This window comes from Pocillopora damicornis, chromosome 4 (genome assembly GCF_964200805.1).
Source record: "Pocillopora damicornis chromosome 4, jaPocDami1.2, whole genome shotgun sequence".
NCBI classification, from domain to species: Eukaryota; Metazoa; Cnidaria; class Anthozoa; order Scleractinia; family Pocilloporidae; genus Pocillopora; species Pocillopora damicornis.
In genome coordinates this window covers 12657633-12683756 of record NC_142673.1, presented here as the reverse complement: position 1 = coordinate 12683756, position 26124 = coordinate 12657633, and the positions used below count along the sequence as shown (strand labels likewise).

At 37.2% G+C, this 26124-nt stretch overlaps 1 protein-coding gene and 1 long non-coding RNA gene across 3 annotated transcripts; one reads left to right on the top strand and one right to left on the bottom strand.

Moving 5' to 3' along the window:
• Positions 1 to 560: 560 nt before the first annotated feature.
• On the top strand, positions 561 to 3109 carry LOC149046844 (uncharacterized). Its single transcript, XR_016186117.1, has 3 exons — positions 561 to 645; positions 768 to 852; positions 2998 to 3109. It is a non-coding gene; the product is annotated as an uncharacterized LOC149046844 (long non-coding RNA).
• A 1759-nt stretch (positions 3110 to 4868) lies between these two features.
• On the bottom strand, positions 4869 to 26069 carry LOC113672915 (integrator complex subunit 3). Of its 2 annotated transcripts, XM_027189258.2 has the most exons (30): positions 25871 to 26069; positions 25696 to 25779; positions 25125 to 25208; positions 24340 to 24453; positions 23311 to 23462; positions 21996 to 22137; positions 19743 to 19801; positions 19039 to 19109; positions 18666 to 18763; positions 17874 to 17921; positions 17390 to 17533; positions 17009 to 17096; positions 16648 to 16727; positions 16304 to 16395; positions 15418 to 15506; positions 13820 to 14225; positions 13608 to 13665; positions 12680 to 12774; positions 11983 to 12027; positions 11786 to 11905; positions 11110 to 11206; positions 10954 to 11013; positions 10723 to 10791; positions 10176 to 10254; positions 9342 to 9504; positions 8124 to 8297; positions 7598 to 7692; positions 6792 to 6864; positions 6499 to 6610; positions 4869 to 6103 (listed from the first exon to the last, which is right to left on the bottom strand). In XM_027189258.2, the coding sequence occupies exons 1-30, from the start codon at positions 25952 to 25954 to the stop codon at positions 6020 to 6022; spliced, it is 3159 nt and encodes a 1052-aa protein (XP_027045059.2). In that variant the 5' UTR covers positions 25955 to 26069; the 3' UTR covers positions 4869 to 6019. The 2 variants fall into 2 exon arrangements, with proteins under 2 accessions (XP_027045059.2, XP_089061061.1); XM_089204935.1 differs by lacking the exons at positions 24340 to 24453; positions 25125 to 25208; positions 25696 to 25779; positions 25871 to 26069 and adding an exon at positions 23653 to 23767.
• Positions 26070 to 26124: the final 55 nt, after the last annotated feature.

Sequence of the window (26124 nt, the reverse complement as noted above, 5' to 3'; positions counted from 1 at the left end):
ATCTCATCGACTCTTTCTCTCCGAATATCTAACGCTCTTAAAAGGAAGTGAATGGTTGGAAACTTGAAAATCAGCTTTCTTCTCAAAAAACGACTCATTCACTCAAAACCACTGCAGATGTATTTCGTTCTATGCAAATTTTTATCTTGAGCCAAGAAACGATAGTTCAGCTGGCTTAGCCCGAAACTGAATCTTAAGCAAACAACCAAAGCCGCGATTTATTTTGAGGGCATTAGCCGGTCCGAAATACGAACAGTTGTCCGTGTTCTCTGGTACCACGGTATGAACAAACCAATTTGTCCCTTCATTTGTAATAATAGCTAAAAGCTCTTACGTCCGTAATAAAATTTTCAACGAACTCTTTTATTGGGGTAGTTATACGTTTGATAATTGGCGAATGTCACTCAGTGCATGTCCTCGGACATTCCCAGTTTTAGCGGGGCATATTCGATCACGAGATGTGCGCGCGAGCAAGAATATATGATGGATTGTAACGGTCGCTAATCGAAAACTTTTCAAATCTGATCACGACTGAATTTACTCGCGCATACCAAAAAGGCGAACTTTCTTTAGTTGGTTTGAGAAAAAACTGACTTTTTGGCTGTTGAAGTTAAATTGCGCCTCTTAAGCAAAATTAATCATAAGGTTATATTTTTCGCTGTCATCTGCAGTTTGTCTAGAGTATTTGGATTCATATTTGGAGAATTTAATTGATCTCTTTGCGAAGAAAGCTGAATTGAAGTTTCCAACATTTTATTTCGTTTTAGAGCCTTAGTAATCTGGAGAGGAAAGTCGATGAAATTGGATTCAAAATCTCTGGAAAGAAGCAGGAATTCAAACAATGAAATGGAGGTACAATGGTTTTATTTGGCATTACAATTTTTTACTTTTCGCTCGCTACACTTTGTTAAAACCACACTATAACGTTTAAATTTGATGGTCCGTTGCACCAAATTCAATACATTTGCACAGAGCTCAAAAACGTCATAAACAGTGACCGTAAATCAGAGAGAAAAGCTGAAGAGTTGAAGGCATTAACATCCAAATTGAATCAATGTATTTGAGATATTGCCAAAAGAAAAAAAAGAAGAGAAAAGTCTCGACTTTTTTTAGGGATAGGGTGTAAGATATCCGTCTCCTTGCTACGTAGAAAACTATTTTTTCTAAAATCAGTTGTAGTTGTTTGTAAGTGCCAACAAGTAAATCAGAATAAATCAGAAATTGGTCCGACTTTTCCGATTTGAATCGCTCTATCGACGGGTAGATAAAATGGATGTGAATGTCTGTTTCCATCTCCTTGCTACTTAGAAAACTATTTTTTTCTAAAATCAGTTGAATTTGTTGGTTAGTGCCAACAAGCAAATCACAACAAATCAGAAATTTGTCCGGCTTTTCCGAATTGAATTGCTCTATCGATAGGTAGATGAAAATGGATGTGAATTTCTGTGTTAGTTAAGCTGCTTTCAAAATTTCATCAGAGCGCACTAGCAACAATTGGAGTAAAAAGTTTCCCACCACAAGCAAAAACATTTTAATCTTGATGATTGATCTGATTTCAGAGTTGAACCCAAGCTGATTAAGCCATTCATAGATTGATATGAACGTTAAACCTTTTACCTCTTGTTGCAAGTTTATTGAGTCATAAAAGTCATGCCAGGAAGTTATATGCTCCTAGGAACTATGTTAAGCATGCTGAGACATGAAATCGGTCCGCTTACATAGTATCGCTCTCGTCCATTCAGCTTGCTTTTTAGTGGCTATCACATTGAGTTGGTGCATAAACTCTGATTTTTAAAATCAGTAGTTTCTCCTCACAACGGCCTTTTAACGAGCTAGCTCTTCTAGTTGTTGGTTCACTCACTGTTTATGGGAGGAATTCGTTATTGCCAGCTCTTCTAATTCTGCCGATTATCAAAGAAATTTCAAATACAAATATTTTATATTTAAACAGATTTGTACATTAATATGGTGAATGACTCCTATTCTAGTCATGCTATACCTATGTTAACCTTTAATCTATTTTTCATCAAATGCATTATTAGTTTAAAAAGATCTAAATGTTCAATACAGTTTAACCTTCACGAAAGGCCTTCTATCAACTGAAACAGCCACTCAACGGGCGAGATACATGCTCCAACCCTCAAAGTTCCCGGAAATACATAGGAAATACAAAGGAAATTACCCGATAGCGAAACTGATTTTGAGGACAAATTTAATTAGAGAGAATGCACGAGCGGCTAGTTCGGTTAGTCTTTAAATAAACAAAGATCAGTTTTTTCACCGATTTTATTTTATCTTTTCTGGGTGTCTCTTCCTGTTCGTTTGAATTTTCTTTCTTTTTATTGATGGGCTTAATAATAAGGAATTATAATAAATAATAAAAAGGAATAAGTTACCTTTGTTCAGAATCGTGTTTTGATTAATTTTGCGTTACCAAATATTAACCTGCTATGTTACACATACCTAGAGAAACCTCCGGTCTTACACTGATTTTGTCAACATCGTCTGCAGCTTTCTGCAGGCTCTTGTGAAAATGTCGTGTATCTATCGTCAGATTTTTTAATCAGATCTTTATACGTGTCTCTCTCAGAGAGACACATAAAGATCTCATTAAAAATCTGAGAAGAAGTAAGCTGTTTGATTTTTTATTCTTTCTCACTGATTGTCTCCTTTGATGCAGAAAGAGTCGCTGAAATGGGAAAAATAAGGGAATATTACAATGCCATGTAGTAAGTAAGGCATTCCATTAGTTATTAATTGTGAGCAGCAGACTTAAGCTTAGAGATAATATCTACGTAGCTCACGTTAGAAATATCTCAGATTGTTTTCAGCCGCATCCTTCGAGATTTCCCAAAAGTCGCTTGTTTGATTAATTTTGTATTGCCAAAGATAAATCACATCTCACCCTCTCGAAAGCCACTGAATTCTTACAGAGAAAGTTTTGAAGTCGGCTGAAGATTTCTTCGGTTTGCAATTAATTTTTATTTTCTCTTCCAGCCCAGTTGAAGCTATTTAAACTCCGCCAGAAGTTCAAGAGAGTTCGACTCAAGTGGAACAAACTTTACCAGTAAGTGACTAGTAACTCGGTATCAATGATCATACAATGGGCCTTGGCATTCCTTCAGTTGACCACGCAAGGAAAAGTTGATCATTTATAATTCTTCATCTCGGTTTTTTGTGATTACAAAAGCTGAGCTCATTAGAGATTGATCGCATTTCTATATTTCTATGTTATGTTCTATTTTTCCAAGGCCTTCGCTTCTTCTTTGCACATTCTCTAACAATCGCTCAAATGTCAACATTCACAAAATAGATGCAAAACAGCGTCATTTCCTGGACAAGGATTGTGAGAGGAGCGTTAGGTGTTCGAGTCACTCTTTTTATTCTATTTGAAATGTAAACAATTTGATTCTTGGATGGCTTTCAAGAATGAATTTCTATAGACAAGATTTTTCTGAGGTTAACTCTATGTAAAGCAAGTTGAGTTCTAGCACGTAAACTTCTCGGCTTCGACCAAAGTTTCTTCCGACTTTTCACCAACTGAGCAAATAATTATGTTTCGCAAAGACTTGAAAGATTGTGTAATGTGCTTGTACCCGAAGTTTATAGCTCCATCTGAGGTGGAGTTATGAACTTCTCTTGTACAAGCATATTTCAGGTAATGACGGTAGTGACAATGAACGAGCATCCAGTTCGCCAATGCGTGAATTACCGATCTTCCCACAAACAGTTTCGAGCCAAGTTAAGGAGTCAATTGGCTCGGAAGATCAGGTTTGGTTGTAACCGACTGTATCCCAGCCATTTTGTAATTTATTGTTTGTTGAAGGTAAATAAATTTGCTTAAAATGTACGGGCGGTTGACCTCAGTTTCATCTTTTTTAAAAGATCTGTTTGTCTTGCACGACAATTTCTAAGAGATAGTGTCATGCAAGACACTATTTTTCTAAAAAAGATGAAACTGACGTCAACCGCCCGTACATTTTATGCAAACTTATTTAATTTCAGTCTGGAGAGACTCGTTGTCATTTTCTTGCCGTGGATGTGTAGATCGTTCATTTTGTCACGGGATTCTTTCAGCTGATTTTCTAAGGCAGGGTTCTTTTTTAGGAGTTCTTTCTCCCTCCCTAAAGTAATTATAAAAGCAAAGCTGAGTGGCGGACAATCGCATCGTTGTTTATGAAATACCCTCCTAGAGAATGTTTGTTTTAAATTGTCTAAAAACCAACTAAATTTAGGGAATGAAGCTTCGATAGGCTTTAGAAAGTTATAGAGCCAAACGTGAGTAATGAGCGAGTATTAAATTGACCCCATCATGTGGTCTGTCACGTACGTCAGTCAGTCAACCAGCTAGTCAGTCAATCTGTCCGTCAGTCAGTCAGTCAGTCCGTACGTCTGTCTCCGTCCCCGTCGGTCAGACTGTGAAACAGCTAGTCAGTGAGGCCGTCCGTCCGTTCTTGCATCCTTCAGTCAGTCAACCAATTGGTATGTCAGTCAGTAAGTCCTTCCGTCCGTCAGGCAGTCATTCAGTCAACCAGCTAAATCAGTCAGTCCGTCCGTCCGTTCTCCATCAGTAAGGCAGTCAGTCACACATTCAGTTGGTCTGTCCGTTCGTCAGCTCGGGATTGCCCGCTTTGATCCCGCGCAAGATAAACACTGTGTGGAGCAGCATGGAGCGGACTAACAAAGTTCGTAATTTTTGGACGTTGTCAGCGACGGAGACGCAAAAAGCACTAGAAGACAGTCGAAACAAAGAAAACATAAACGACGCTAGAGGGTTTATTGTGCTACAAACACATTTGGCATTTGGCTTTCTTTCCGGGGAGGGAGGGAGGGGGGGCTCTCGAAATAAACAAGTCATACTCATAGTTGATTCTTTATAAAATGAAAACATATAATAAATCCTTTATTGACCAACTTGTGCGGTCGAGATGACTGGATATTAGCGTCGCCGGAACCTTTCTGGCTACGCCGGTGTGCTACACAAATTTAAGTTCTAGGCAAGATGAAACGTAGTTGCTCCACAGGGTTCCCAAGTAATTTCTGACTGTTTCGTTTCCTGTTTAACTATTTTCACCTTAATATCAATATCCATATTCTCCATACTATTCTCCATACATTTCCCAAAGTGCTGACAAGGAGAACTTCTTTATCAATGAAAAGTTCCTTTAGTTAGTGGTCCTTTCCTTTATTCTCGAGACCTTAATGTGTAATTGTGAGGAGAAATTAGATGCTGGTCACTTTTTTAGAGGTCAAAACCGCGTTAACGTGAAGTAGTGATCGAAATACGTTTCGTGTTCTTGTATCTTGCAGCCGGCGAGGAAGATCGTGCCGAGGAAAGGAGCAAATACTCCAGCCCTTTATGTTACTTAGTAAGAGAACACAACACTTCGTTGAACGAGAGTTCTCAGAATGAAACAAGAACTTTGTTGAAACTCCTCTTGGTATGAGAAAAATTCCAGTGAATAAGCACCCAGACCTCCGCAAAGACAGAGATATAATCGAATAGCAACTGAGAGTTTCTTCGTTCATTGTTTAGTTTGCACTAAACTCCAATCTTTTTGGATTATGAAAATACCAATTAAAGGCAGATGTAGTGCATTAAGGTGAAGGTAAAATGGATGAAAATACTATGTATAAAGAGGACAGAGTTTTCTTCCCCTAAAGGAACATTAAGGCAGTACTCAAGAGTTACAATGTTGAAAAAGTAGAAATGGCTAAATATGCATCACTGATTGTTTAAGTGGACTGAGAAGATCATTCAACTCTACTTTATAGATCGTGGTTTGATCACCTTGCAGGATGCCGACTGCCGAAATTTCAAGTATTTCATTTACCTGCGCAATTTCTAGATCCTTGCAAGTTTAACTCGAGCACGTCATTTTCAAGTCCACATTTAACGCAGCCTAATTCATTCCGGGAGCCAAAACGTTTCGCTTCCTTCTATCGATGCTGCCGTTATTACGCACTCTTACAGAGAGAGCAATCCATGGGTAGAAAACAGCAAGAGAGCGATTTATTACTATTCATCACTGTCTGAATCAACAGTAGTGTTGGCTTTCCTCCTTCGCTTAGCGTTGCGAGGTTTCACTGCCTGTTCTTCTTCCTGCAAATGAAAGAGGGAAGGTCACACTAATTTACTAGTATCTCTAATGAGTTCTTTTTAGTCCTGTGCGTCCAATTAACATTATCAGAGATGGTCAACTCAAAATTGAATTTATATTTTTCTTGAAAATTTCACGAGTTGGTGGATGTGATTACCGTCTTCAACGGCGCCATATATAATGTTCATCACAAGATAAGCGAGCAGCGTTCAATTTTCAAACAATTGGCCGTCAGATTTCCGATCTCAGACCACAAAGTTTTTGTTAATTTCACGGAGACGGCTAAGAAATTCACAAAGTTAACTATTTTGATTCTACCCGCTAGACCTTTTTAAGTTCTCTGATAAAGACGAGGAAAGTAATCATCATCATCAGTGTGCGAGATTCATTGGCTAACCTCTTCACTTTCAGAGGAAGATGATGCTGCCCTGTTAGCAGCTAGAATGGATGCCCGTGTAGTCCTTTTCCTGCTGTCTTTATCTTCACACATTGAAAATAACTGCTTAAACCTGTAACAAACCAACAAAGACAACTTCCAGTTATCCGCTCGGAAAATGTCAAAAAACAGCGACCACAAAAGTACCCTAGAGTTCACTGGCTCTCTCCTAGGGCCTGTGTGAAAGTTAGCAGTGTTTTCACCAAGTATTCAGAATATAACGAACACAGTCAAATATAAAATTGTGAACATACTTATTTTTTCTTGCTTCGCTTGCAGTTTGCTTGACTTGATCTAAAGCAGATCTCAGGCCATCGTGTTTGAAAACTGCCCACAAAATATCAAAAACAAAATTCAACAAGATCAAATCAAGGAGAAGTAAGGACATAGAAAAGGAAAATTAGGGCGTTAGCTTGGATATGTAGATTCCCTCAAAAGACATTTTCAAGTTGAAGATGTATACGGAAGTCCCTTTCCCCAGAGATCCGCTCCGTGAATTAGGGCCTACGTAATACCTTCTCCCCACTTCCCGCAGTTTTTTTCATGGACAGAACACCTCTCCACTCTGTCAACCAAACTATCCCGTTCTCTAAGTAAATCAGATCAGGATTACCCGTTATGCTGATATTACAGAAAACAACTCCATCTATCGATCACTTCTCTGACATTGGCGTATTGCAAGACCTAGAAGACCAGATACTTCCCTCACTTCCCCATCATTTCCTCTAGGTAAAAGTACACTAATTAGTATTCAACCAAAATGCCCACCTAACCAGTAAAGAAAGCTCAGTGACAAAACCTCAAAAAAAGAAGCTCCACGACCATTCTATTCCAACAACCAATCTTTTCGGAACAGAACTTCATTAATTATATGTTATTAGAAAAAATGTTCAAAACACTAAAATTAAGTGAATGTGCTGTGGGAAAATTTTTGATGGAAACGATAGTTGTCTCTTGGACATGACCAATAATCGGTTATGTTTCGCGATACAAACTGTTTGAGCAGTGCTGTGAGACGATTGTTGTGCCGAATCATTAAAAAAAAACGCACGAAACTTACAGCTCAAATCTTCTTGCTCTTGGCATATCTTGTGAAGCCAGTCCAAATGGCTCAGTACAAGCTCCAAATTTGTACCTAGTTGACTTTTAGCACCTCTGGAAAGAAACATGGCAAAAATGTAAGTGACGAAAAACTCTCAGGTGCAGGTCCCTTCAAATACATACACGAGTTACCCCATCATTGCACAGAAGCATTAAATATCTACATTCCTCTTCTAGCAGTATACAGGAAGTTTGTCACCATGGGCCCAGTTAAATACTCAAGCCTGTCGCAAGTCTCCTACAGCTCAGAGGTAGAGCATCCCAAGTACTAATCGGAAGGTCGTAGGTTCGACTCCTATTAGGAGCACTCTGGTTTCTTTTCCTCGAAGTATTCCTGCGTCATTCACTGAGTAACATCTTCTTTCACTTAAAAGTTACCTGCTTCAATATTAGCTTGGTAAAAAGCGCAAATTATAGGTGGACTTTTCTATTAAGTGTTGCATACTCAAAACCAAAAAATCAGTAGCATAAATACACTGCATTACTTTCTTTTCTTGCTTGCTGAGGCTTGTTTACAAAGCTGTTGGCCAATCAGTTGTGCAAGTTCTCTTGGGTATTCCTGTGCCCAGTATCTAAGCAGCGAAACGCTAAACTGGTTTCCAGGCCTTTTTTCGGAACATTCCATTGATAAGACTGGAATAACAAGGTCCGCAGAAGGACTGGAACAAAAATTCAATTGGTCATTAAGAGGAGGAAGGGATTGGAGCTAGAGAAACTAAGTACTGATTGGCTCTTATTGCAACTCGTTCAACGTCAACATGTTTAAGAACCCTCGTACTCAGAGATCAGAGTTCAGTGAAACCAAGAATCTTTGGAAATCTGGCTAAAAAGTAAAGTATTCCAAACTGATTGAGAGCAAACCAATTACAACATCCCATTACATTGACCGCAAACTCAAAGGAGTCTATGAGAGCTCGAAGTAAGCGCAAGTCTTGATTGGTAGAAGTTATAAGCCTGAGATGTCGAAAGGGTGACGTGTGTTTTTTGGACCAATCACAGGGCAAGGAAAAGTAAAACCAATGCGATCCTAGAATGCTTTCCACACCAAAATTAAAATTGCTTTCGACGGAGAAAGCAACAAGGATTCAATTTGAAGCCAAGCAGTTTTGACTTGAAAAGGGGAAGTAATCCGAAAATACCTAAGATTAGATTTATCCTTCACCCCTCCTCACCTGTGAAAACTCAAAACCCAGCCAATCCAGAGGTTGTTTCTCTCGTATTTCCCGCTCTTAACTGTTGAATCGTTTCTCAATGACTCCATGTGATATTCACCGTTTAACTACATCGTTTAACCGCACCCATAATTAAAAATTTATGATTGCAGTCAAATTTAAAACCCCCTATAAAATAATAAGCTGTTTCGACTGATGCAGGACTTTTAAGGCCAAACCTGAATCTTTTTAAAAGTACACTGATTTAAACAATCCTTCGACTGTCGGATCGAAGTGAAATTTTGACCACGAATTGGGTACAGATTAACATGTACTATCAGCAGAAACATACACCGATGCTCTGGATGTAAGCTGTAAAAAAGGCCCCAGTTGTTCCAAGGTTGGATAACGCTATTCGCTGGATAAATCTCTATCCGTTGGATAGTGTGGTACATTTTGCTCTCATTTATCCGCTGGATAACGATTTATACGTTGGACAATGTTGTCGGACCTTAATACAACTGGGCCAAGGCTGATAGTGAGGAGACTTACGCAACACTTTTCATGAGAATAAGTAAGTTTGACAAAGCCTCCGCATGCTGATCCTTTTTAAGTGAAGGAAGAATATTGACAAATGACTCCAGCAACACATCCTCAGCTTGGATAAGGTGCCACACACACTGCTGTTCAAATGACTCCCATTCTAGAGTACTCTCTGTACACAAGAGAAGTAAATAGGATGTTCAATATGATCAGTTGTTTTCAGAGTCTGTTGGGTTTCCTCACCATATTTCTTCAGAAACTCTTGGTTGACTGATGCCATCTATTGCTCTAACGAAGAGCTTACGCTCGAAACGTAAGCTTAAAAACTGTTAACGGCGGCCATTTTACATTATCTACACAGTTGATAAAACCAAATTCTCCCAGAGTAATATTACTTCCCTGAGGCAATCAATGCTAGATTGAAGAAAACTATTTTTACGTTTTCGTGGCCAATAAACAAATAGATAAAGAAAGAAAAATCAGTGATAACTCGTATCTGATTGGTGATGGGATGGCGCAATTGGACCAATTACAGAGAAAAATAAAGTCACACTAATGAAATCTGATATTACTTGAAAATTAGGAAAGGCTTGGATAACTGTTCATAAGAACCACCCTCAAATCCTCCTATGCTTTTGATTGCTGATCATTTGCAGTGAAGTGATGTAAATGTAAATGTTAAAAGTTATTAAAACACTTGATGATTAAATCTACAATTCGATTAATACTCATGAAATGCATCAGACAAAGGGAACTGCGGGAGTTTGGATAACCATAAGACCTATAAACTTGAGGCAAAGTACTAATTCCCTAAAAAGGAGGGAATGCCATTTACTTAATTACCTAGCAAGGTGTCAAGTTTGCTATCCTCTCCAAATACTGTCAATTCCCCCAAAGTTATCTCACTCATCAGCTGGTTTAACTGTAAAACGATATAGGGATGGGTAAGGAGTTATAACGTTTTCAACAAATCAGACAGCAACAGAAGTGACAACTGCTACGAAAGTGAGACTATTATGAGCTCCACAAGAAACGGTTACTAGCGCCTCATGGAAACCCAAAAAGAAAAGAAACGAATTTGACTCTAAAGAAGGCAGAAAGAAGACGGGTAGACACACAGAACAAGCCAGGATAGAGAAGGCATTGAATCTTTTTATAGTGTCGCAGCCGTCATTTGTAATGTCAAGCCACACACTTAATATGAACAGTTGCGTGAAAAACCAAAGAACGGCTATAAACGAAAGCAAAACTAGCAGTAACCAGCGTAAAGTACTTTACATCTAAGGACACATTTTTTATAATTATATGGTGTTTTTAGCTGAGAAAATACCGATTATTACTCCACTGCACTACGAAATAAACTGTTTTGCCCTTTTTTCTCTATTCTTACCTGTCTTGGCTCCATGGTTCCAACAAGCATGTGAAGAACTTCAGAGTTTCCTACAACGTATTCTGGAAACTAGAAAGTTACGAAATCAACAGGTTACAAACCTCTTGGGATACTTCGCAGATACTTGAGAAAGAAGTTCCATCTAAGTTTGACCGATAATGATGAACACGTTAACAACTTATGCCAGTACCGATCATCTGATTAGTACCAGCAAACGGATATGGCACATACCTTTTTGTAAATAGAGCATATGATATAGCGGAAGGCCTTGATATCATAATCCTGGCAAACCTGTGTGCATAAAGAAATAATAACAACTTTATAATGAAGCTTAGAAAAGCAGTTAAACGTAACAGCAATAACTAGATACAGTTGTAACCGCCAGACCTTCAAATCATCTCTTAAGCATCCTTGAAGTGTCTTCTCTCCTCGGAATGTGTTCGCAAAGTCCTCGTATATTGTGAGCCGCTCGTCATCTGTAACACTATCACAGCGAAAATAGATTAGAGCAGTTTGTCGAAAGTATTTGGGGACTGCACCAGCTCTGTGACTATTGTTGAAATTTGTGCCGTCCACTTCACCGTCGAGTTTGATTGTTTTTCTTTTCATTACTCAGTGGCTCCTTGTGCTATTTCTTTCGTTGGGATGGCTTTTGTGATTACTTTGGTATTGTATTAGGACAACCAATAGAAAACACTTCCCATCAACTGACAGAAAGCAGGTTATCGGAGTTAAAGAATAAACATTGTTGATGACATGGCCTAGTTTCCTTCCCAGCCATTCCTTAGGATGTCACGCAATTTTTTTGTGACCACTCAAGTTACAGCTGTTTTTATTTCTTTGAAAGTGACTGATTCACTTAGACCTAACTTTCATTAACTTTCAGAGCCTTAGGAAAAATAACATAATGCTGTATTTCATCGATTTAACAGAAAATCAGATACTTGAAATAGATACCGTCTATTTTAAGTATCTATTAAAATTAATGAAACAACAAGCAGAAAACAAACAGAAACCAAGCAGAAACCAAGGATAAAGAATATGGAACAAGCAGTTTCCTAACCTTGCTTTTAGGAAGAAGAGAAAACGATAGCCAAACTTTTGATCCACTGTGTGTAGAGCCCCTAGCAATGTCAGGTGTCTCTCTCTACCAACATCATGGGTGGGAAGAACACAGATACTCCTAAAGTATAAAATGAACATTGGTAATGTATTACAAGATGGGCAGGAATGAACTGAGGCAAGACATTTGGTACTCACCGACACAGCACATAGATTGGTCCATCTAGACAGTCCTCTGGATTCCTGAAAATAATGGCAAAGTTTTGTGGTTTTGTGCGCAAGTAAAAAAACCATGAACGATTTGATCTGATTTTGACATGCTGACTGAAACAAGGACATTTAGTGAGTGGTAAAATTTCTCGCTGATGGCTTGTGTTATTAAACAATATTAATTCGAATACAACAAAAAAAGGCTCTGACAATGCGCTTCAGGAAATTCACGATTAATAGGGGTACTAGTTTTCTCATTATACCAAAACTTCATTCCCAATCATTGCGTTACGTTTTATATTTGAAAACCGACAATTAGAAATCATTGGATGAGGTTGAGTATGATATCATGAATTGTCAGTGCCAAGGTCTGAGTTATCTGCCAAAGCCGAAGGCTGAGCCAGATAACTAAGACACGAGGTAACATGATAACATGCGAAAACTGAATTCAGTAATTGTTTTATTACACATTGTTTAAACAATCTGCAAAAGAAGATACTTCTCTCTAAGTTTGCAAAAGTTTGAGAACATTACACGGACGAGGGGCTTCGAAACTAGGCAGACTTTGTATTTCACATGCTAACCCAATATCTGCTGCAACTTCACACGCTTTGGTACATTGACTATATGCTCTCGACCAATCAGAGTTTAAATAGTAAGTCTAATATATAATAATAATGTTTACCTGTCCTTTGAGATACAAGGAGTCATCAATTCATCTATCAGGCAAAAGTTGAGACAAACTGCTAAAGACTTTGCTGTTTCATCTTCAAATTCATCCTGAAAAAGGCAAGTGACGATCAAAAGACAAGTAACTAACTCAGAATCAATGAATAATGTCAAAGAAACCAGAGGTTGAAAGTAAAGTCTAATTAGAGCAATTTTCAATTGAGCATAGATTGTAATCCGGGTTTGCTTCGGTTTTACTTTACTTAGCTCTGTGAAAATCAGATGCGAAACTAAAACCACTCACGACTTGGTCACCCACGTTTTCTCGCGCTTTGATTTAATTTAATTCATTCGCCTAAAAAAATGTACAAATACATTTAAAAAAACAAGTTCGTGACAGGGGACAGTAACAGGACAAAGTCCCAACTGATTACTGCCCCCACAAGGCAGTATAGTTATTTTTACGTTGAGTTCTCCTTGTCTCTTAGAGGTATTTTCCTTTCTTCATCAAACCAAAGTTATCCGTTTGATAACTTTGGTTAGTGTTACACTTAATCGAAAAGCGCTCCAATAAGAAAACTAGATCTAAGACACAATTTATACAATTTGGCAGTGTAACGGTAAATTGTCTTAGGGTGGATAGTAATACTCAATACCATTTAAAAACATGATAATAGTTATAATTTACTCATTTGCTGACCGAAAAATAGATGCCTTCTAAATACTCAAAAGAGTTTTCGACGCATGAGACACAATGTGGCAGTTTATGCATACTCCACCACCAATCTTGACGAAGTTCTTTGACGAAAGTCTTTGGAATTGATCATTATTACTAGATGCTATCAGCATCGTGTACTTCTTTTGATGCAGCAGGATCCTGGAACGATGCTTTTATACAATTTTAAAAAGACGGAAATCTTAATTTAAAGAATGAAGTGGCTCACCAGGGATTCAATACATTTAAGGATATCTTCCATTTTGTTGGATCGCACTGCCGGGTCGCTGCAGAAAGAAATGAAACATTAATTGGTTAAATTGCAATTATTTCAGCATTTATCGAAGATTCATAGCTAGATCTTGAATTAAATGCTATGATCAAATATCTCCCTGTCCATAATTATTGCCTCAGGGTACACACAAAAAGGGCGATACTAACCTTTGTTGAGAGAATTTAATAACCAGCTCTTTCAGATCATCTCCCAAATTCTCAAGATCTTCAAGCTCAGTGATATCTTCATTGCTATCTCTTTCTTCATTCTCATCTAAAGCTTCCTTTTCAATTGGTTTAAACTCGTAGTCCTTCTCTTTACTGTTGTCCGATTTGTTGGCTGTCATGTCACTGTCCTCGTCCTCATCAGGGTCAGAGAACACAGCTTCTTCGTCAGGTGGCTCCAGCTCTTCATCAACCCCACTGTCCGCCAATTCAGTGTCCTTTGAGCTGCTACTTGTGTCTGCCTCCATCATTCTGGATCCCAGTGAACTGAGCATATCACTTGATGAAGAAGCTGAGGAGCTCTCTACTTTGCTAAACGCTGATGTTGATGATTCTTCAAGTTTTGAACCTGCAAATTAGTAACAAGCCAAGGAAAGGTAAACACAAAATGGATGAACAGAAAACAATTCTTGATCACAAATCCAAATCAATCAGAGACAGAGATTCCATTGTTTGAACCTTATTTGAGAATCATACCCCGACAGATGTGGTGTTAATGTGGCTCAAAATTGTCTCATAATTCTTAAACACCAATTCTATAATGTACCAACATTATACTTGATTGCTTTTCTCCTTGAAAATAATTATCAAATATTTCTAAACAAGTTGTGATGATTTCTTTCACATGTAATGTTATTACAGCAAAGTAAAGCTTCTGCAAACTTTAAATTTACTTTGTGTGCTTGAGACTCAAAAACGAGTTAGGTGGCTCTTGTTTCCAGTAAGTTCATGCACTATCACTTTGACAACACAATTAACCAACTTCAGTTGCAAGGAAACTATTAGCATCACAGAAAAGCTCATTTATTTAAGACCATGTTAAGAGCATCCTTCCAACCAGAAAAGGTAACATAACATCATTTTAACCTGTAAAAGACACCCATGACTTTTGCTTTTTGTGGTAATAATTTAAAAGTAGGGTCACAGACCATTTTTTTAAAGAACAGCTGGTTTCTCAAGATACAACTACACCATAACATCATCATTCCTATTCTCCATAATGCTAGATGATGATCATTTGCTTTATTTTCATGACCTTCATGTGCAATTCAGGGGTGATATTGTTAAGAGAAATTACATGCTGGTCACTCTAAGGGGTCCAAGGGTTAAAATTTTCCTATCTTGAGATTACACAACCACTGAAAACAGGGAAGTAACTTATGTTGGCTCTGAACCTCATAATTTTGCTATGCTAAGCTGTTATGCAGTGATGATATACCTAAATTTTCCCTAAAAAAATGCTCAGCCAATAATTTAAAATTGATATCACATTTTTATTACCTACGTGAACAGTTCTGAAGCAGGGTGTCATTACTGACATCACTACACTCTCTAGCAATGGAATCTGTTAAGAGCCAATTTAATCAGATTTTCTAGATTTTGACTTTGAAAGCAAATCTTATGGAGGTAAGATCAAACTTCCATGTAGCTCTTCACTTGGATACTTTCAATCAAGTTTCAAAATGATTAATCATTTCTAGGTCAGTACACACAGTGCTGAGTTGATTTTCACAGAGAGATGCAAGTCAATGAAAGAGTACCTGAGTCACAGAACTCAGCCAAGGTGTTTCTTATCAAACTTCTAAGGTCTCTGTCCATCTTAGGGTTGTCAAACAAAGGAGACAAGGACCTAGATGGAAAGAAATAGTCATCAGAAACTCAATCACTGCATGGGGCTTACCCCTCTAACATTAGCTGAAGATAATTAATTGTTGTTTTCAAAAATGAAGGTTAACAATATAAACACAAAGGCCTCCATTTGGCAGGAAAAGATCAATGATATATGTCCATGGATATCATCTGTTTCAAAAAGTGAACAGTTTTCCAAAGCAAAGTTTGATGAAAAATGTGAGCCTTGAGCTTGCTTGATAAGCAAGTTAAAATAACTTACACAGTAGGAAATTGACAAACAGATATATAGACACAGACAGACATACATATACAGTCAGAAAGATAGCATACATGTGGTAGAGCAGGTGGGGGAGAGGGGAAGGGACTACAGCCCTCTCCAGCTAAAAATTTGGGAGGTCTCAGCCCCCCCCACACCTCATTGCTGACAATATTGCTCCCACAGCATAAAATTATGTGTAGTTTGTCAAAATAGTCAGTATTACCATCTTAAGGTGTTGCTTTAAAAACCCTTGCTTCCAGCAACCTCAAAATGTACCATAAACCAATAAAATGGTGCACATGATTAGTGCTTTTACATGTATAAATAGGGTAAGTTTGGTTTATCATATCTTTCTAACACTTTCTTCTTCTGAGGAATCACCAAAAGGGTATGCACTTGGCTAAGTATTTTGGAAAAGCCCTGACCGTCCCCCCAGCCATGCTTCAAATTGCTCTGCTACCTCTGGAGAGATAGGCATATTAAAGACTGACTACACCCAAATAAGAAATGTAAACATGACATCCAAATATACTTACATTACAACTTTTTTACTGAGAATATGGCGAAATGCTTTGATAACTCCCTGTTTAACTTGAACATCAGGTAAAGTGCTGTAATTTTGAATAATCTGAGGAAAAGAGACCAACCATTTTAAGCAATCTTGCCAAACAGAAATAACCACAGTATATTATTTTTTTCAGGTACAAGTTTTTAATAAGTTAAAAACATACTTTGCATTGCATTAAGGTACAAGTTTAACACATGGATTATCAGTGGGTAATCAATAAATAACCTCCTTCCAGCACGCAATTACAAAAAGTTTCCAATACAATTAGTAGAATTGTGAAAGTAATAAAACAGCAAAAAAAATTGATTTTACCCGACAGAGAAAGTCCATCAAGGTACTTGTGATTGCTGGGTGACTTCGTATAGAATGGTGCATCAACAAAATAGCAGGTTCTGGAGATCAAAAAGATTAATTTGGCTGTAAAAATGGCTTTAAGGTTAAGAAAGGAACACACAAATTGTGGCTTGAACAACAGATCTTGAGGAAATAAGCAATTGCCTGTCTGCCTCAAAAGAAATATCGCCTAAGCAATTGATTTCACTATAGATATGTCACTGCAAAACAGAAATGAAGAAAAATTCGCTAGGTTTGTAGTTTTAATATAATTTTATCCTTAATTTTACACAATATGGAGATCAAAGCTCAAAAATGTAAAGTAAAAGATTTGCTTTACCAATATTCATAATGTTATCTTTATCTGGTTGATAAAAGAGCCAGTCAAAGAACAAGGCAAGTTTAGCATTTGCTGTAGAAACTGCAGTCTGGAACAAAAAACACAGCATAAAATAATCAGAGAGGAGGTAAAAGAGGAAACAGGTAGAAGTAGAATGGAGTGTCATTCTCTATCTGTGGAACCATAAATAATGAATACATTGAAACTAAATTAATATAATAGCAGTTCCTGGCATGATGTCAGTCAGAGTAAATAAAGAATTAAAATAAAATTGAAAATACTGCAATGCAACCTGTAAAGACCAGTCTAGGATTGCTGTATTGGTTGATGATAGCAAGGCCTCCCTGATGTAATACACACATCAAAATAATAGACAATAACCTGACAAGATGTCAAAAGCCAGCCAATAATGGCCCATCGTGGTATAATATCAGAACACAGCACTTCATTACAAGGATGCACCACACCAATAATGTAGCGAATCAGATCTCCCCGCAGGCTCTGGCTTTCAGGGGTGGACAGATACTGAAATTGAATGCAATATCAATATTAATTTTTAATCAATATTTTTATCATCACCTCAAATGAATACAGACAAATAATTATTAACCCTTAAACTCTCATGATCTGATTGTTAATTTTACACATTCCTTGTGAATAAGTTTTAAAAATTTGGTGCTGCATCAAGACATAACTTCTACCTGATAAGTTTGAGTATTCTTGTAATCTGTTTGCTGATTAATGTTTGAATATTATAGGGAGAAGTTACATGTTTACATGCACATGTACATGCACTTTTCAGAGCTCTTCAAGGTGAACATTGTACCATAATGAAAATGATTATGAACAGAACAATCAGTCTGACCTGCTTTTGAAACCAGTCCTGATATCTTTTCTGCTGACCAAACTTAACCTGTCAGTAATGAAGGATAAATCTCAATTATAATACACTGCAAGTAGAGTGACATTTACATTGCTCTTAGAAAGTATGTTTCATAAAAACTATCAATTTTGTACATGTAGCTCTAAGGTGGGTCCACAGATTGCAATATTGGAACCTCACATTTGTAATCAACACCTGGAAACCTTTGTAAGTGCTTTCTCATTTTCACATTTAATTTAGTATCATAGGCACCTGATAATGAGAGAAAGCCATAAACATGGGTTTCTGATTGCTGTGCTCAAAGGACTGATCAATTTATATGAAAATCAAGGCAACAAAAACAAAATGCACATTGCTCTTGTACAGATCTCATTTAATAGCTATGTTGCATGGAAACTTAATGATAGTTAAATATTTAACAAAAATAGATTCCAAGTTGCTATGCATCTGTTCAGTAATAGATCACAGATGATGTCAAAATGTGGTAAGAACAAAAAGTGGCACACGAGGCACAGGCGAGTGTGTCACTGATGTTCTTACCACATTTTGACGTCCTCTGTGATCTATTACTGAACACATGCACGGCAACTTGGAATCTATTTGTTTTATATTATATAATAACGAATTTAAAAAAGCTTTATTGATGATATCGTCTATATTGTCTGTCCTCCAATAGATCATAAGTGAGAACCAATCAGAATGCATGTATAACTGAGCTTATTATATAAAGTACACTAGTATCAGGCAGCTGATAGATTTGGACTCTTTCTGTACCTTAGACGTTAAAAACAAAATCTTGTTCTCCATCTCAGGATGTAGTCTACATGCTAGGAACTTTCGAGAAGTTCTTGTGTGAAGCAACTGAGCAATACCTTTGAAAAATGTGATACATCAATGAGATCCCATCAACATTGTTCACTTAAATGCAAAGTCTTCCAGGCTCACATGTTGCAACTAGATAAATTTATACTGCATGTATGTCTCTACTAATCAGTTATATGTATCAGTAGTTCAACATGATCAGAATGTTTTCAAACATTTTCACAGTCAGGTCCAAGAATGTCACACATGATGAAAGCTATCTGTTGTATTCATAACCATTACACTTAAACAGAGAAGAACATTTAAAAAACAAAAGCATAAATACCTGTAAACTGTGGACACAGCGACTGAGGTTTGTGTACAATATCCTTCCACAGTGCATTGAACTCTGGTATTCTTAGACACAAGACAAAGAAGTACTTGTTTATAATCTTGGCCCCTTGTCTTGTCATCACACAGCCAACAGTTTTGTTGTGACTCATATACATGTAGAAAGTTCCAGAATTGGCTTTTGATAAAGAGGATTCTTGGCAGAATTTACAGAGTTTAATTCATTGGGTAGTTGTTTTAACTTTTGATTCCAAAATAGGCCAAAGACTATGTCTCATTATTAGCAGAGCTCACAGAGCGTAGCCCCATAATTATACAAAATAGTAGTAACCCATCAAGCTGAAAAAATTTGGATGTACGACCATATGACCATACGACCGTGTGGCCATACAACCATACGACCGTACAACCATACGACCATACAAAGTGCTAGTTTCAACATGCGTGATCAACTGTACCGCAGGCACGCCAATGCCACGGCTTTGACCATAAGTCCAGTGGTCAGTGCACTGGGCTCCGAGTCGGACAACCCAGGTTCTAGTCCTGGCCCGGGCAAGGCGTTGTGCCCCTGAGATGTGCAGGAAAAAAAAAATGCGAGCTCACTTTTAGGCTTGGCTAAATCTATATATTAATAAATACCACCTCTTGTGAATCCATGAGAAAAGGAAAGCACTACGTAAGAAATTGATTTTGACAAACCTAGCCACATTTTGAAGCAGTCGCACAAGGTCTCGTCCAATAGGAATGCAGTCTGCAAACTGTCAAGAACATTCAAATGACAATGATAAGACACATGCCTACTTTTATATTCAGCTGGTAGTGTACAATGAAGTTAATATTATACTGGTAAAATGAGACTGCTGCACATCACAACTGTGGGTGCATGGTGATGTAACTCCATACTTTTTAACTTGATCACTTATTAATAATAACTGATTATCGATGGGAATGTGGCAGTAAGATGTGATTTAAGTTTGATCTTTCATTGACCATACCCTGTAGTGTTGTACCATTAAGAATGTGTTCATAATAGGAATAGATCAGCACAACTGCATGACCCTATGTTAACTATGATTATTAAAGTTGTGAAATGTATTTAAGTCGATGAATATTTATTAAAGTGCATTGTAAATTAAACTGTGACTGTATAACCAGAATATTTATAGACTTTGCATTGGCGACAAGGATTTTAAGGATTTTAAGGATTTCAAGGATGTCAAGGATTTTTGGTATTAAGCAATTTTGTTGAGAATTTCTTAAGGTTTTTCAAGGACTTCCTTGGGAACTTTGTAAGGCGTTTCATCAATGGCTTTAATAAGGATTTATTCCAGTGATGCCAGGAGGTGGTGGATCAGGGGAATAAAACACGACAAACAGTGGCAGTTCAGGAAATTCTATGGTGACCAAAGATGTCAGGGGATAAGAAGCATTTAATCTGAGAGGAGAACCACACAATTAAATTCAATGGTAAAATAGATGGAGGCAAGCCTTTAATTTGTATGTAACAGAAAAAGGGGTTAAGAGTGAGCTCTAGTATTACATGTTGCTAATTCAAGAGATCTACTACACATTGGCCAGTGAGAATGACAAGAATGTTTTTGAGGCAACAATCAAGGTGCTTGAAGATTATTTTGTCCCCACATTCCTTTCAAGCGACATTTGCTTCAACAAACTTTGCAGGCAAGTGGTGAAACTGAGGACCAATTTGTCTGTAGATTGCATCTGCACACAGTTGCTTGCAAATTTGGCACCAACAAAGATGATCAAATTTGTGATCAATTCACTGACAAATGTTTCTCAAGCCATCTGCACCGAGAATTCTTACAAAAACAAGGAATAGTTTCTTAACATGACCTGTTTCGGACTGCAAGATCCCAAGAAATGAATGATCGACAGTTGAGACAGTTTAGCTCTGACCAAGTGGATTATCAGGTCAATGAAGCGACTACAAAAATTGCAGGAAAAGAAAGACATGCTTCAGTTGTGGGCAGGAAGGAAATTTCAGGCAAGATTTAAATTGTCCTGCACGGGGTCAGACACACAGAAAGTGTGGTGGAACAAGTCATTTCAGAGTTAAATGTACTCAACATTATCTTATCTACAGATGAGGTTCATGAGAAGGACTGGTCGAGCAAGTTGAAAGGAAAGGCTTGCGCAAACGAGAAGAGAGGAGCTATTTTAAAGTCTTTTTAAGTTGGTGATGCAGTGCTCTTGAGGGCAGAGAAGAAGAACAAACTTCCAGGTAATTTCTGCCATAGTCCTGTAAAAGTTGTTCAAAGGATGGGAAGTGAGATTGTGGTCTGGAATGACAAGAGTGACGCTCGGATGCAATCAAGCTTTTGTCAAGGAATTCCACACCCAGGAAGGTTCTGACAACACAATAAAAAATGGAGTGAATGGAAACACTTGCGCAGATGCAGGAGAAGAACAAGGGCAAGGCACATCAGATGCAGAAGTAAACAAGTAAAATAAACAAGTAGATGTTGGCTGTAAGATGAAGAGATTTGGCCACAGCAGCAGGTGCAAAATTCGATATATCAGATTCAGAGACCAGCAAGGTTTAATGACTTTGTTTTGAACTAGGGACTATTGCAAATAGGAATTTAGTTTCTAAGAGACTGATTTACGATTCAAAGTTGTGCATAGAGTGCATGCTTGTTTTTGTAAATACCAGTATTTGGATTTTGGTAGGTGAAGGACTCGTTCATTTAATTTGTAAAGTGTGTGCTTATTTGTAAGTAGTTAGAGTTTTATTAAATTAAGATCAGATTAAGTTTTCTTTTGAGAAAAGGAGGGAAAGTAGTGTGGTATTGTTAAGAATGCTTTCATCATGGAAATATATTGGCACAACTGCATGACTGTATGTTCACTATGAATACTAACGTTGTGAAGTTTATTTAAGTGTTGGTAAGTTGTGACCATATAACCAGAATATTTATAGACTTTTTATACCCTTTCTTTCAACAAGGAGGAACAGAATTCAATTTCCATTTGTCGTAAGTTCTTGAATGGCGCTGCTTCATGATCCTCTAATAATCTAAGGTAAGTATACACAGCAGTGGCCAAGAGTATAGGGTTTTTCTCCAGCCAAGCTCTGATAAAAAATAACACAAAATTATCATTAATAGAAATCTGTTATGTTAACCTGTATATTGTATAAAAGAAAGTAGATTCTTGAGCATAGTTATTAGGAGAGATACACGACTTGCAATTTTCACAGATACCAAATGGGAAATAAAAATTACTCTAAATTTAAAAACAAAAAAAAATGGTTTTCAACAATTTTTTGTGCATAAGCACACTGGAGGAAGATTCTCTCTGCATCGTGGCATTCCAATTGATGCCTAGACGATTAAGTTATTGACCTTCCATCAAGTCAAGAAGCAAGGATCTTTTTTCCCTGTTTTTAGACCAATATCCACCCATCTTACTCCATTGTAAAAAGGTTTCCTTCAACAATAGCTTTCAAAATAGATTCACCAAATTTATTGCAGTCTTCTTTGTTTTGACTGTCCTCAAGACATGTTTAAGCATTTGCAAGATGTGAAAATAACAAATAGTGTCTTAAAAAGTATTTTTGGGGAGGATCAAAGCTGTAAATCAAAACAAAGAAAGATGAGCAAGATGAGCTCATCTTTGCCTGTCAAAACACGGGATTTACTTCCCCTTGAAGTGAAATTAAATTACGGTACTACTAAATTTCCAGTCCTTTCATTCCTTCAGACATTTCAGATTCAGTCAATTTGTACCCAGTCAGTTTACATGCAGCTGTTTCATACCCATACTGCTAAAGTATGTTTCCACGTTAACTATGTTTGTAGTAAGGTTGGTTTTTTAACAATATTTTGCTAAATGAATTATGAGGAGATTTCATGTTTATATAAATGAGGTATTTTGTGTGTCTGAGTTACCTTTGATTAAAGTCAGTTTGAATGTGATTGCAAGTTTATTTTCCTCATTTTGTTTGGTCTTCTTGTGTTTCTTCCCGTTATCAAAGACGATACAGGTTTCTTTTTCAAATAGCACTAAAATCTATATTTAATAAGGTTTGTTTCTGTGGCATCCATTTTTAATATATGACCACCAAAAAGGAAGTGTCTGGGATGGAGTTTGTAAGGGTAGTGAGACATAAAACAGAAGTGAAGTATATTTCTAGCAAATTAAATAGGTATATTTCTTTTCAATCCTTAATGAACAAGTTGATCAGCTGTCTGGAACCATTCCCTAGAGCATTCTTGACACTGAAGTAATTACACACTAGACTTACCTGTTGGTGTTCAACAATCCTAATACATTTTCTGCGAGCCAGACATTCGAGGGTGAATTATCACCTCCAGAAATTTGCCTAAGGAGAACTTGACAGAGTCCTTCCACACCAGGAACAGCGCTCATAATGAGTTCATTAGAAAGCCACAATACCTTTGGACAATTAAAGCAGTGTGTAAAATTCATGACAATACACAGTACTATTGTTTCATCTTGCAGATTAAAGACTAATGATTCTTGTATACCCTTTAAGATCTCATTTCCAAATTAAAGAGATCAGTTATGACTGGTAAAGCATAGCATTGAATCCATAAACTTCCATATATCAAATTATTCCAAATACCTCCATTCCCAAAGCAACACCAGCACCATAACCTTGTCTTGTATGTTTGTATACATGTGATTAGATGTAACAAAGCCAGTGTGTATTATCCAAGACTTTTTCTCTTTGTTGTTGTCAGTCATTAGAAAAGTTTTGGACAACCCAATTTACAGAATTTTTGTAAAGAAAAGCAACTTCCTGGGCTACAGACAAGGGCTGAAGCAAATGGAGAACATAATCAAGCACCATATCCTGAGATTCACCTAATAATGAGGGCTGCATGGCCCATCCTGCCAGAGCTTTTCCTACATGTAGTGTATGTCACTTCTTGCCTGCCCTTCTACCCCACCCCTGCCCCCAAAAGGAATGCCAGATACAGGGTCATCCCAGCCAACAATCAGTCTAGTTTCCTGTAAGTCTGCTGGTACCCATTTGTAATCCCTGAGTGGAGAGAAGCACTGTGAGAGGAAAGTTTCTTGTTCAATAAAGCAACACTTTAACCAGGTCTGCCACATGGTATTTTAAATCAGAAGTCAGGTACACTAAAAATTGGGCAACAGCATCTCCCGTGAATCTGATAATCTCAAAATGTAACCCTCTTCATGAAAACAAAGGATACTCCTGAAATTCATGTAAGCCATTGAGTCATGATAATTCAGCAATTGTCAGATTGACATATACATGTGAAGTGTAATTAAAATCTTTTACCTGTGTTCTAACAGCATCAAGTAGCTTATTCAGCTTCTCTGTGACAATTCCAATCAATCTTGTCATGATCAAACTCAATCCATCTCTTGTAATACATGTCAGATCTCTGTAAGCCTTTCAGATATAATAGTAACTGAATTCAACACACTTGTTTGATAAAAAAAAAAATATGGAATAATGCAATGTCAGGATGAAAGCTGCTCATTTTAAAAGCATTATCAGTAACTCTTGCTGGATCTTTTGTACTTAGAAATAGTCAGAAGTTAGGTTTGAGCCTTTTCATATTGGATGCTACCACTCAGGTAGCATTCATTATTAAAAGTTCAGAGGTCAGCTTTATACCAGAATTTACCTGTGTCACTGGTGAGAATAATAAACAACAAAATAGGAAATAAAGACTATTTATGGTAGAAATGTGATGTCAAAAATTGTACAACAATCAAAAACTTTTCACCAAAAATGAGGTGACTAACAACCAACACTAAGGTGAATAGCTGTTTTGCGATATTTTTAAACAGTGAGATAAAAGAGCTCAAAAAGATTATTTTAACTTATTTACTCCTGCAACAGTTACAATATCTTCAGGTCTAAATTATAAATCATGGAGATGCAAGGATATTCAGAGTTTGAGTAACCAATCAGAACAGACCTTCTATGCTACCATTGTCGTAGTATATACATATATGGTAGATTGCAACATATTACAAACAACATATTTATTAAATATACCAAGACAATTTCAATGTGGCAAGCACTTGGGAGTCATAGAATTTATGAAGTCTAACCTTTGGTGCAGCAGTTTGTTCCACTAATATAATATAAAGCAGACCAAGAGATGCTTCCTCATGCTGCTGTGGACCTTTGGACACCTGAAAAATTCACCCAAACCAGTTTTTCCTTGGTAGAAAAATCAAGGAGAGCTTTCTCATTTCTACCATATACCTTGGTTACTCTGTGGCTTTTTGACATTTTTCATGAAAAATTGTGGACAACATATGGGAAATAAAACAGTTAAACAGACTATAAAAACAGAACATCAATAATACCATTAATATTGTAACTCCCAAAAGTGATCTACATGTAACTTCTCCTCACAATTCCAATATGATATCTTCCAAACAGGTTATAAGAACAGACAACCTCATTGGTGAGAAGTGAAAGGAAAGAAAACACAAGGAAATATGAGGGAGTTACAGAGGAGAATTAATCTTTGCGTTTCGGGAGTTAAAGGGTTAAGAGTCATGAGAAAATTTTTAAAAAACAGACCTACATGCAGCCAAATCAAAAACGTTCCAGGCAGCATCTAAGACTATGTTATAGAAAAAATATTTAGTAAAATCATCACTGATTACTAACCATTTGATTTAGAGCATCGTGAGCTTCATTTTCAGACAGGTTGGAAACAACAGAAGTGAGAAGGCCGTGACACTTCTCTAATCTCTAAAAATCAAACAACAACAACTTTTATAGACCCATTAAATTAATCAAAATGAAATTCTCGTACACAGCAAATATGATCTAGCCGGCATACCTCCTCCAATTCATCTTTCTGTAAAAGAACATTTGATGTAAATAGTCTTGACTTGTAGATTTTGTTGCTAGCTGCCTCCATCATCGCACAACGAGAGTATATAAAATGCAGGATAGAGCTAAACAATCTCCGCACAATTCCCAGCCTCGCTTCCTCAAGGTGCAGTCAGTGCAGCCATCTTTAAACAGTCAGGAGAACTGGGTACTAGCTTGACTTGGAATTTGTCTTTAGTTCTCAGGCTACGTGCAGTCATG